This window comes from Takifugu flavidus, chromosome 20, assembly GCF_003711565.1.
Source record: "Takifugu flavidus isolate HTHZ2018 chromosome 20, ASM371156v2, whole genome shotgun sequence".
Lineage (NCBI taxonomy): Eukaryota > Metazoa > Chordata > Actinopteri > Tetraodontiformes > Tetraodontidae > Takifugu > Takifugu flavidus.
In genome coordinates this window covers 9,156,694-9,169,958 of record NC_079539.1, presented here as the reverse complement: position 1 = coordinate 9,169,958, position 13,265 = coordinate 9,156,694, and the positions used below count along the sequence as shown (strand labels likewise).

The window sequence follows — 13,265 nt, the reverse complement described above, 5'->3', positions numbered from 1 at the left end:
GTAGGAGGGTGTCAAATATATTTACTGATCAATGCTTTGATCAAACTCCAAATGCGTCCTGGCAGTCCACCAGGGTGTAGCTCTAATAAGCCAGCGCATGAGCACTAATGATTTTGTGTTCATTCAAGTAGACAAATATGATCTACTAACAAGGGGCGCAAGCATTTCGTTAATTAATTGTGTTGGTTGTAAACTGCAAAATGGAAAAGATTAATCAAACTTTTCCTGTGCTCAGAGCTCTTTTGAGATCTTTAAGCAACCTGCAGCTCATTAATCAGCTGCTGTTTGCCGCAGGTTTGCTCCTGTTTATATGGACAGTCGGGGTGACAATGATTTTCCTTCATTTCTGCTGGAGTAGCTGCTGATTGTTATTGTATCCTGGATGAAACTGGATTGCAGGCTGGGACTTTGAATATACCATTCAGGGATGGCCAAACTCTTCCTTCTCCACTGGTATCGAATCATGTTTTGCTGATATCACATCATCTTCATCTTTCTGCTCCAGTGGAACCGTCACATTTTAAAGGTAAGTGAAGATTGAAACACCAGTGGTTGTTGTGTTTATCGAAAAGTGAGGCTTTTCTTTTTGCGTGACTCTTTTCTCTTCAGTGCCTCAACTTGCAGGCAAACCTTTGCAACTTTAGGATGAATGTACAGTATTATTTGAAGAACTTTCTCTCTTTCGTCTTGACTCTTTTATCCCTTTTGGGGTCAAGGTGCTAGAGCCCATCCCAGCTGCTCCCAGCAGCCCTGAATGAATCCCCAGCTTATTGCAGGGCCCTGTGTCAGTATTTGGGGGTTCATTACATTGCTCAAGGGTACCCCAGTGATCTCCCTGATCGCTGCTACAGAGCACCTTCCCTGTTTTGTCCGCACAGGAGCTTGAACCAAGAGCCCCTGTTCCCAGTCCGCTACAGACTGAGCTACCACCGCCCGTTATAAAGAACTGTTCAAGTAATTTTTGCTCAGAAGCGGGCTAAGTTTCAGGGTGCTAAGTGCTCAATCGACCTAATAAATCATTCACAGTTATAAAATGAAGACTTTAAGAACTATTTGAGGTTTAGTATCTTGGTCCAGGACTTTTCAGCATATTAAATACGGGGCTCAGGGATCAAACCAACAACCTTTGTATCTCTGGAACCACCATTTGTGCTATTGAGGCCATATAAGCTTACATCACAGATATGCAGATAAATGCTATCACAAGTGCTTATAGCAGTGGGATTTTGTTCAAATTAGTTCCCAAGAGTGATTCATTTCTTGAAAGCATCATCAAGTACTCATGCCTGTTACACGCCAAGGCTCGGGAAACGGAGCATTGTCATCAAAGACGGTCACTGACTGAGTGGGTGACTCACTCAGCAACTGTTTGTGCCAATCTCAGGGCTTCTTTTAACCAAATCTGCAACAAAACAATTTGCAACACAAAGATGTGGAGTTGCCCTTTTGATTGGAGCGTGTCTTTTCAGGAAAAGAGAACAAAGACTTGAAAACTATCCAATTTGTAGGAGTACAAGAGGTTACTAGGGCCACCTGTGACAAAGAAAGGAGGATTTTTTTATGTTTGCTTAATCACACACTTCAGGAAAGTAGTCGAAATGATGTGAATGAAATCAGAATAGAAAATCGAGGAAAAAGGTCAAAATATAATGTCAATAAAAAGGGCATTTTAAGTTTATAACAAAGTGTGAATACTACTACTATAAAGTATAATTCAGACTAGGCCTTAGTAGCAATAAATACTTTCCCTTTTAGCTCACAAACACACTGTACTTATCAGTCTTGGGAAGACACTATGCCTAAAACTTGAAGCTGAAGCTAGCTTTCGATTTGTAGCTTCCTATTCCGCAGCTAAAGGGAAAATGCACTATTAGATTTGTTAAAATTCAAAAAAGGAACATTTCACTGACTTGTGGATGTCAGACAAAGTTATTGTGTTACCCAAAATGCCTAAAATGATGGATAATAGGTACAGAAAACTGACACAGTGGTTCAGCATGATATACTGTATGTATTTTCCTTAACTTCTCTCTTAGCTGCCAAATAGGAAGCTAGGAGCTGGAAGCTAACTGCAGCGTTGTGTTTTTCAGCATAGTCTTATCAAATCCCTAATACTGGTAACTACCGTGTGTTTGTGAGCAAGAAATTAGAGTGTTTTTTGTCACTAAAGCCGAGTCAGAGTTTCACCCATATGCCATTTTGTAGAAGCAGTCACATTTGCTGGTTGCTATAATCTGAAAAGGTTGACTTTTTTCTTGACAATACATTTTATCTTCTTTTCTCAAAATTGTATTTCAACCTATTTTCCTCAACATTTTGACTCTTTTCACAAAGTATACAATGAAAAAAAAAACGTCCTTCTCTCATTTGTCTCATGGGTGACCCTTCTGTAGTAGGTCTTCAAGGACTTCAAAGTATTTTTCAGGAACTTGCAGGGAACAACCAAGAGCACCATTTATAACTTTTGTCAGTTTCCTTTCCCCAGGAACTCCCTGCAAGTTCCTGGATAATTCCTTGAGGATCCTAATATATAAATAAATAAATATATATATATATATATATATATATATATATATAGAATTCTGTCTGCCACTTACTGTCTGGTATGTAATTAAGAATTTTATCATGTGGCCCACAGGCATATTCTGCATGAGAAATCGACGTTGGCTGGGCAGGGCTGGCTGGTATTCGATCTTTGCTGTAAGGAGAAAAAAAAAGAATAACAGTAATGGACTGCATTTAGATCCACTGGTCAAACCTGGTCATATCTTGTGTGTTTAAACACGTTGCAGAAATCCACAATTCATTGGAGAGGGGAAGAAATAAAAACCAAGAATGAGTGAAAATGCATGGTGCACTCGAATAAATGCCCTTATTGATCCAGTTGGTTTTATCTTGACTCGCTGGCTAGCAGTAATGGTCTGACCTAATGGTGTGCTGGACTTGTTATGCTCCAGAGTGCTAATCATCACACTTACATCTATAAAGCCTCCATCCTGCTGATGTGGGAGCACTTAAGTGACTTCATTAGCACAGTTTAAGGTAGCATAGCTTGAGCTGCACGTGCGGGGAAGTCAGGCCACTTCTGTGATTCGCCTGGCGAGGGAAGTGACATCTGGCTCAAAGCCAGGCTTTTAATGAATGAACCGGTGGAAGATGGGAGACATCGTTTAGAAACTGTCAAGAGCCTGTCAGCAACCTCAAAATGATGCCCTTAATGCCAAACAAAATTCATGGGCTGGGAGCAGTAAAATTGAAAAACAGTGATATGATAAGTGGCCCTGAACTAATCTGACATGGTCACTTAGATGTTCTAATGACAGCACAACTCACATGATGTAAGACCCGTCACGCTTGGTCATGTCCATAATGCCACTTGTCTTGACACTGAAGTTGTCTGGTTTGATAGGAGGACAAGTCCTTTTACCTCATTAGTCAGGCAGATTTAATTTAGCTAAACAAGACACGCAGCACTCGATATTTGGTCTCTCCTGGATACTTTGGAAACTACAACATCCTTCACACAGGAAATCCTGTTTTCTAATCAGTTGGCACCGTGCCAGGGGAAATTCCTATCAACATTTGCAGAAATGTTTCCTAATTAATGCAAGTAAACATGTTTGTCAAGCAGAGAAGATGTTAAATGTTACACCTCAGAGGAACCTCAGCTACCGAGGGTTTAGAATGCCTGTGGATAGAAAAAATATATGTTTTATATACCATTTGGATCTATTTTGAGTATCATTAGGGATCTCCCTGTTTGTGCTTTTAAGAGGAAAGAATATCTTCTGTTTATGGTATTGTTCCTCATTTGATCAAGATATTAACCCTTTAAGCCCTGTCACCTTTAGGACAAAAACAGTTTAAATGGAAAATTACTATACTGAAAAAAAAAGAAACAGGACAATGATGTTTATTTTCAACTCTTCTTTTTTAGACTCTAACATTCACAAAATAAGTCTCAAAGAAAAAATAAATGACTTTTTTTCCTTTTTAAATACCAGTACTAAGAATGGAAGAAGCAGCTGAGTCAATGGACACTGGTCTACAACACCCACAGGGGAAAAATCACCAAGTTACGGTGCGTTTTACCCTGACATTTTCTGTCTTTAAAGGGTTGATGTTTGACATTTGAAGGACACGGATTATTGAACAAAAAACATAAATGTCTAAAATACGAAATATGGAGCTTCACGGAAAAAACAAGGAGATAAATGTGAGAAATATTAAGATGAAGTAGATGAAACCCCAGAATTAGAATCCATAGAGATGAAATAATCCACTCCAGACTCTTACAGATAACCCATCAGCAATGGGGAGTTTACTTATTTCTGGGCAGAAGTGCTCTTGCCCTGTTCTCTGTCTCTATAGAAGAGCTGCACATATTTTAGATGCAGGAATAACACTCGGCCTTTCTCTCACATTAACAAATTGGTCTTTCACACAGATTCAAGGCAAAGCCCCCTTTCCATTAGGCATCAGGCACATTTCAAGTGCTGCCTGTTAATGGGCCAATGTTGCGCTGTTGAAAACTTTGCCAAGTTCACAAGACGATCTGTGTGACGTCACTTCGGATCCTGAATTGTTTCAGTCAGTGTCCCAGCTTGATGGTTTAACCACAGAGGATGAAAGAGGGAAGTCAAAACGGATTTATCCAAGGGACCAAAGTTAAAGTCAAGAGTGCAGCAGGCTTCCTCGAAAAAGGAAATGCAGACACAATTCTCATCTGTGCGGTTCTCTGAAGTACTCTCATTTGACAGCTCACCATGGAGCTTTTTGCATTACTCTGTCATCTTAAGAAAACAGCTGCAACTTGAAGGGGGGCCCACGGCTCCTGAGCAGTCACTGCAATTGCTGATTCAAAACCAACACTTCCACTTCTGAGGACACTGCTTCTCCCCCTGTGACTGCTGATCCATCCATCCATCCATCCATCCATCCATCCATCATCCATCCATCCATCCATCCATCCATCCATCATCCATCCATCCATCCATCCATCCATCCATCCATCCATCCATCCATCCATCCATCCATCCATCCATCCATCCATCCATCCATGAACTTCCATTAAGCTACCAGCTCCCTAAAACACAGTGTTCCCAGTAGTCAGAGGACGGTATTGGAATTCTGTACCAGTTACTTTTCAAAGGGAGGGCCCAGATGGTCCTTGTTTATTGTGTCAACAATAGTGAACACACAGCTGACACATCCTTTAATGCATTTAGGCATGGTCAGTTTGACACCCTGATGTTGGCACTGAGCAGCAAAAATGTGACTGAATGTGGCACAATTGCTGCATATCTCACAAGCAGCTGATCTACGAGGCAGCTCACTTACAGCCACTAACAGAGAATGGCCCAAAAAGTAAGTAAAAGCAGAAGTTGTCTGAGGGAATGTGTCTGGTTGACGCCAGAGGTCAGTGGAGAATGGTCAGGCTGGCTCGAGCTAATAGATTTGCAGAGGAGCATCACCGAATGGGAGCAGATGGGCAACACAGGGCTACCATCAGTAAAGAACAAGAAACTGATGCTACAATTCACACAGGATCTCTAAAATTGGACAATAGAAGATTGGAAGGAGGTTTCCTGGCCGGATGAGTCTCAATTTCTGCTGTGACAATTGGATACTCGGGTCAGAATTTGGTGTAAACAGCATGACAGCAAGGATCCATCTTGCTTCGTATCAGCTGTTAAGGCTGGTGGGTGGATGGGGGTGTAATGGTGTGGGACGTATTTTCTTGGTACTCTTAAGGCCTCTTGGAGACAGTTGAGTGTCAATGAGCTCAGATCATCTCAAAATGTGTTCTTTAACAAGACCAGGACTTCACTGTACTCAAATGCACCCCAGTCACTGGATCCCCCTCCAGCCTTCGGGACATTGCAGGACAGGAGATTTGCATCATGGACGTGCACCCAGCAAATCTGCTATCATGTCAAAAGGTAGGCTAAATCTCTGAGGAATGGTTCTGGCACATTGTTGAATCTACGCCATGAGGAATTAAGGCACTTCTAAGGGCAAAAGCGCGTCCAGCCTGAATGGAGATAGATTCCATCAGGGTGAAGCATCACTTTAGTTTCACTGCACTGAAAAATAGCAGAAGCAGCAAATTACATGTGAACTGAAGTGGAGAACGAATATTTCCCAACTGCAGTGAAATAACCAAATATGTTGTTTTTTTTAAAAGGCACTGATACGAGGCAGAAATGAAATGCAGCAATTTTTCTACAGTGAAGTCGGCCCATTTTCTTATCCAACTGCAGGTCTTGAATTCTTAAAAGTTTGACCTTGACATATCCCAAAGAAACATGCATTCAAAAGAATAAAGGGTTGTTGTGTGTTATTCTAGGGTTTATTTTTAGCCAGACTACTTTCTGTCCTCGTGGAAATAGCAGGAAGGACACCTAGGACTTATGAAACGTCTGCCGACTGAGAAACTCTTAAGGCCAAGTATAACAGATTTACACCAGTGTTATTCAACGTAAAGGTCAGAACCAGCCCCGCACTCACTGCAACACTGAGTGAGTGAGAGACGCCAGTGGGGATCCGCTTGAATGCAGAAAATAGATTTAAAAAAAATAAAAGGTTTTACTATGATGCCACCAGAGGAGGAGAAAAGAAACAACAGAGGGAAGGTGCACATCAGCCCAATCACACCATCTAACAGATCATTTCCATATGTATGAATGTTTGTCTCTTTACCAGAGCAGTAAAATGAATAAATCCAAACACAGTTTAGTCCACTTTGACACTAAAAAAGGGATTCGATCGACACATATTATTGTTTTTCCTCTACAAAATTAAGCCTACAGAAGCTGGCTGTTGTCAAGACAGTGTATTTATATTATATATATATATATATATATATATATATATATATATATTGCTGAATATATAGTGACTTCTGTGGATCAAATACAATATTTACCACATTTTAGTTGCATTAATTATTATTGCCAAAACATTTATTGCTACTGAATAATCGGTAAACTATTACAGGTACATATTATATTGATATTGTGAATTTAGATAGAGTAAATGGGTGACAGATCATCTTCATTGTTATGATCAAAAGAATGTGCTCATCAGGTGACCTTCAAATGTCCTTACTGAATCACTTGAGCCACATGTTGCCAAGATGAAAGTGTAAAACTTTATGCATGTATTTTTTTTAAATTCATGTCAACGCTAAACATAACATTAAATGTTAAAGTCAACATTCAAAAAACAAAAATAGCGTGAAGCCTTGCAGTAGCGTAAAAATTAGCATCCATTTTGTGTTCTGTTTGGTTTGTTGTGGGTCAACACTGCAGGTCAACACACTTTGCAAGTACAAAATAGAGAAATTTAAAACAGAGACTTGTGAAAAAATAAAAAACTACAACAGACTTTGCCTTTCTGAAAAACAACAACTTGCTGATAGGCGTTAGTTTGCTTTGATGGACTTTGTGTTTGCTGGTAACTCCAGAGAGACTGTTGCTCAAATCTAATCAAACTAAACCACACACGCTTCCCAGGAAGGAGATTATTAGAGAGTATGAGGGTGAAATGTTATCTCTTTCTGCCGGGGACTGGCTTTATTCTTTAAATTAACAAACACAAGCGGAGTGACGGCATGTGTGGGATGACTGCAGAGCATAAATCATGCCAACAGCCTCAAGGTTATTAAGAAAGACTGTCATTGAGACGCCTGATCATGTCTTAAAGGCTCGTGTTGATGACGTTGTGAGTCCAACATTACAGCACTGCACGAAAATGGGAACGTCTGTCAAGGCAAATGTCAAGGGAATTCTCTGTTGCCCCGAATGTGCCTTGAGAGACTGGATTTCCCTGTGAGACCTGCAAACACAGGAAAACACACAAATGCTTTGTGTTTTCCAGACAGTTTGGGGGCACGGGGCTACAGCTGTGAATCTGGATTTCCCTTTTTTTCATTTCATTATTCTGTGTGAACGCAGTTGTTTGTCTTTTTTTCCATGCCACACTTTAACTAATAATTGATTAATTGATTAGCTTTAGCTAATATCAATTACTTTCCTTTTCATCAGACTTCTGTAGAGTTAAGCTTGCCTCTTTTCTCTCTTTTCTTCCTCTTTTTTTCCAGGCTATTTATGTTGCACTCTTGGACCCGAGGGAAAAAAGTGCATCTTGCGATCTCTGAAAAATCTCTGCTTCCTCGATGTGAAGTTTACTCAGGATGTCTCTAAATAATCCACCTAGTGCCTCCAACCATGTCAGAGGTCAGCAGCATTGCGGCCCCTTGATGGTAGACCAGATTAAGCTCTTCTAACCTTGACAAGACACAAGTGCTCTTGTCTGCCTCGTGTTTGTCTTTCTGATTTAATTTTCACACTGTTACAGAACTAAACACAGATGGGAACGTGCTCCTATTCCTGGTCACTATGGACATGCTAAATTATGTTAATTAATGCGCGCTGTGTTGCCACGGCTCTTGAAGCAGGTAGGAATGGACTCTTTCAACACTAATCCCAACCAAACCACTTGTTATGATTGCAGAAGATGATTGATAGGAGCATGTTGTGCAAAAGATCTCTAATGTGGAGATAAAACAGTGCAGCCAGGCAAAATTGATACCGCAAGAGCAGATAATTTAGCTAGGCTTCAGAAATAATGCCATAGACATGCTAATCTGTGCCCGTGGGTCTGAGCTCTGTAGGGAAGATTTCCACACTTTCCAGTTTCTGTAGGTTATTTTCTTTGCTTACTGTTGTAAACATTCACGTTATGAAAAAGAGAATACATTTTATTACAGAGGCTTCCTGCGATCCTGCAACGTTGCTGTGGCAACCATCTTGAAGACACGGTGCAGCAAAACAAGAAAAAGAAGGACAAAATACCAATAGTGAGCAGAGGACAGGAGCGATTATAAGGAAAAGTTAGGCCATGAATTGTAGCTGCTCAATGTCTTAACGTTGATCTCATTCATTTCTCATTTATATTAAATGTGGCAATGTTTTTTGAGTGCTGCCTGTATTTAATTTCAATGTCAGTATTGTAATTTTGGTCATAATATATGTGCAGCCTTCTGTTCTCAAGGTGATCTCTTTCCAGACGCTATGAGAACCGAGCTCTGGCTGCCATGCGTTCTTCACCACAGAACCGGATTCTCTCTCGACTTAACTGTAAATCACTTCATGGATCTGACCCTGAGTGGCAGCTTTAGTGGCTTTCCTCAGCATATAATCTGGTCATCATTACAGCAGCTCCTCCTCCCGAAAAGAGAGATGGGACACGGTTTGTTGCCCGGCTGAGTGTCGTGTCAGGCTGAGATGGAAGTCCTTTTAAGATTATAACCGCCGGAAGATGAATATCTCCATTAATACCCACACAAACACAAACAACAGCAAGTTAGGCTGCAGCCACCAGTTGGTATTCTTGATAATGAGACTGTTAATTCTGTAAACTTTAACTGGTTCTGAATGTTGCTGCCTAAATGCATCGACTGCATATTGTAAAGGCTTAATTTGTGTTTTTATGAGGTCTCAAAATAATGATATTTGTGAGCCCATTTGCACACCTAAGCTCTAGTTTTAAAACTCAATGCGGGAGAAATATGCCAGTGCTTGTTTCTCATGCATACCAATCACATATGCAGTAAAACCGAAGGCATCATAAATCACCGAGGTGAGTGAAAGAAGCTGTAACAAGAGAAATGGGAAAAAATACTGGCAGGCCTCGTTTAAAAGACGGATGGATGGATGAGTAAGGGGATAAATCCTGCAGGCGCAGAACACAACAAATGTGACATATTAAAACTGCTTCCTTCAGCCGTCTGTCTTTGCAAATTAATTGGGGATATTCTGCGACAAACAGCGAAAAGAGATGTCACAAAGAAAAAAAACGTGGACGCTGTGCTTGGGACAGGAAACTCGGGGCGCCGGGCGCAATTGTGAGGGACAAAACAAGTCCCGATTTTTCGCCTTGTGCAGGAGTTCTGAGGCTTTGGCTCTATGCACTGAACAAAATGGCCAAATCCTGCCCTACCGGCACCACAGTCCCTTCTGAGATCATCCTTCACCTAACTAAATTGTCTCTTGAGGCTAGAAGGTTGAAGTCCAGTTGTCTCTCAAAAGGAGGACTGGGAGAGGCCTCAGGGAGCAATCGGGGCTAATATGAGAGCACCTCCCACTCAAGAGAGGAAGAGAACCTTTATTCTGAGTCCCGGTAAGTGTTAATGAAGCTTCCCATCTCTCACTCACTAGGACTCTTTGATTTCCCCACTTCCATTATATTTCAAATGAAGCACCTCAGCGCCTTTTTAAAAATGTATCTCTGACATTCCTTAAAAGAGAGGTGGATCCTTGATTGTCCCTACGTTGGGGTTTGAAAGCCCGTCAGAAAGCCAGCGTCAGTCTCCTCTGCCCACTTTTAAGGCCAGAGCGTGGCACTGTGCCGCCCAAGCCGAACCCTGCTGCATAATTCAACGCAGCCCCGAAACCTGTCTCATTAAGGAGCCTGGCCGTGTTCCATGGCACCGAGTACGAGACACTAAGCGACAGATCCGCTGCCAGTTTAGCAAACAGGCACAAATATAAAGGAAACCGCACTCTGTGTTTCCCGAAGCCTGGAACGCCAAACCGTGTCAACCTCGGCCTCAGACTTCAGACGCCAAACCGCAAACGTGCCGACAGGAATAGTTAACAACGGCGACGATGGCAAAAACAAGAGCAACACATTTCCTCCCGTATGAAACTCCGAGTCCTCTGATGCACGTGTTCAGCCAGGATCTATGCAGCAGATAACGGAGCCACGCTGCCGTGTTCTACTTTTCAACCAGCTTCAACCACAACTCAGCCGTCACTCTTGACATGATGCATGAATCCGACATCAAAATTTATAATGGAATGGTTCCAGAAAGCCCATTAGCACATGCATCAATCTCATTAGAATTGCACATAAAAGCAAAATGATTTCCAGCACGGTGCTCAGATTCTCCTTATGGATTAGACGTGTTACATGTCTGGAATTCATCAACACGCCATCGTGTTCAACACACCCGGCTGCCTCAACCTCGTGGCAGGGCTCCAGAATTGCTTTTGCTCCCTTTAGGTGGATTAGAGAACCATCTGAGGCTCCGAGTGCTTTCACTTTTTGTTCCGTGCTGTAGCATGTTCAACACTCCTGCCAGCTTTTTCAGCAAGCATATTTGGCTGTGGAGGTTCTGTAAATATCAGTATATCGCAAATTGCCATTAATCAGTGTGTTGTCTGGGGTGTCGGAGCGAGCCGAGCGACTCGCAGCTCTGCTCATATGTAAGCAGATGGGTGCTAATATGTGTGAGTGAGAGAGTCAGAGATGTTCTCTGACAGGACGTGATATAATGTGAGTAGCGAAAGGCAATTTTTGAAGCTCTGGATGCGTCTATTTTCGTGAGACTCTGACAAAGCTTGCCAGGTGTCGATTTTGTCTAATCCAAAAAAAAAAAACGTTCTCTGCGAAATAAAAAAATAAAATAAAATAAAATAAAGCTGCAGGCTAGCATGCATAAGCGAGCACCCACGGGTATGAGTTGGGACGGAAAATATAGAGGATGATATAGGCATGGATCACATTAGCATGATTTCTGGAAAGAACAAGTTTGGGCTTGTTAAACAGACAGGATGCACCATCGGGGGTCCTTTCCCTCCTTCGTCACAGGGGACAGCCATGACGTGCTTGTCACTTACAAGTTCCCACCACCGACCTTATCACTTTAACCCCCCTATCACGTTAAACATGTCGGCGTTTCTCAGCCCACGTGCCTGACCTCAGGCAGGATTTCCTTCAGCCCCTCCGCACACTCATGCAAGCAGAGGAGGTTTGAGCTTTTTGATTTTTTTAAGAGGAGGGAAAGGAGCATATTTGCCTCCCGCTTGAGTGAGATTCTCATTTGGTGAGTGGATGGAGCCTGGGAGACGCGCACTGACCTGCTAAGTGAGGGGGGCAGGTGACAATCACAGCTCGGCACGAGTAGGTGTTGGTTTTGGTGCTCACCCTGGCCCACTCAGCATCCTGTCAACACAAAACACTCTCATCTCATCAGCGAGCTCGGCTGTATCAGTGACAAAAGTCGCGGTGAGACAGCGTTGCCAGTTTTGTGGAGAAATTGTAATGAAATCCCAATTAAATTAAAGGAATTATAATCCAGGCGTCGTTAACAGCAGTCATCACAGCTGCGCCTTATTAAAACAGTCTTGTACGGATCCTGTTTTCTATCTAATCGGCCTCTTTTCTCACCATCTCAGGCTCTATCTAGGACTTTAAAAGCTGGCATGGGGGAGCTGTCAGCAAGTCTGATGCACATTCTCGTAGTCGCAGAGCTCTCATGTGCTCAGTCTGGCCCATATCTCCACAAAACGCCTCTGGTGATAATTAAAACTCACCCACCACAGAACGTTACTGTAGCGTTTTCCTTTTTTTTTGCCTCTGACTGCGGAACAGCTGGGTGTTTCTAAAAGCTTCACACGAGCAATTATCTATTTAAGATTTCTTTTAAATTTTGTCTTTCGCCGGGATTTTTAATTATGACACCGCGGCGACTGCTTTCCCACAACGCCGTGTGAAGCCGAGCACTTTTCTGCCACGTTTCCGGCGGTCTTTGTGAAATTAACAAGTTCTGTTTTTTTCAGGTTGAGCTCCGTGAGTTTCAAACAAACATCTCTTGTCTCGGGGTTCAACTTAGGTGAACCAGGTCTGTGCATGTTTTATTCATCAGATTCCAGATAAAGCAAGAAGGAGCTTGTTATTTTCCTGCACTTTTCATCAAATACCAATCTAAGGTCTGTTAGTGAGGGATTATTTCATCCACAAACCCTAATTTCACTCACCTATTTTCAGCGTTTTTCCTAAACCGCTGAGGTTAGGGGACTAAGCTACTTCTTAAGCTTTGAATAATGGAGACGGTCAGCTGGAATAGACAGTGCCTTTGTGGGAGATGATCCGTTTCCCCACTGAAGGAGTTGTTATCTCTGTGGCACATTCCATCATTCCCGCAACGAGCGGTTACTGTACTTTACCTGCCATATGGTCATCACGCCTGAGCTCAGCTGGATATTCTGCCACTCGACACGCTCCGCCAGACGCTCGGAAAGCTGCTGGGTGCCTCCCTGTGGAGGGACAAATATCGCACATCACGGGGCCGTGTTTTACAGGCTCCTTCTTTAGAGGGTCACCGTAGCCAGATTTCAACTAGGTGCTGCCATCTGCTGCGAGCGGATGAATAAATGGTTGGACGACTGAACTGTTCTGTCCTGTCAAAGTTTTGG

At 42.4% G+C, this 13,265-nt stretch overlaps 1 protein-coding gene and 1 long non-coding RNA gene across 2 annotated transcripts in view; one reads left to right on the top strand and one right to left on the bottom strand.

Moving 5' to 3' along the window:
* si:ch211-127i16.2 (probable flavin-containing monoamine oxidase A) overlaps positions 1 to 13,265 on the bottom strand; it is a 38,082-nt gene that overhangs the window by 22,441 nt on the left and 2,376 nt on the right. The window contains exons 6-8 of the mRNA XM_057019708.1: positions 13,017 to 13,106; positions 11,928 to 12,012; positions 2,598 to 2,698 (exon numbers count right to left, since the gene is read on the bottom strand). Coding sequence (XP_056875688.1) covers positions 2,598 to 2,698; positions 11,928 to 12,012; positions 13,017 to 13,106 — 276 coding nt within the window. The remainder of the gene's footprint in view (positions 1 to 2,597; positions 2,699 to 11,927; positions 12,013 to 13,016; positions 13,107 to 13,265) is intronic.
* Positions 6,908 to 8,977, top strand: LOC130517676 (uncharacterized). The gene is made up of 2 exons (XR_008947773.1): positions 6,908 to 8,461; positions 8,774 to 8,977. It is a non-coding gene; the product is annotated as an uncharacterized LOC130517676 (long non-coding RNA).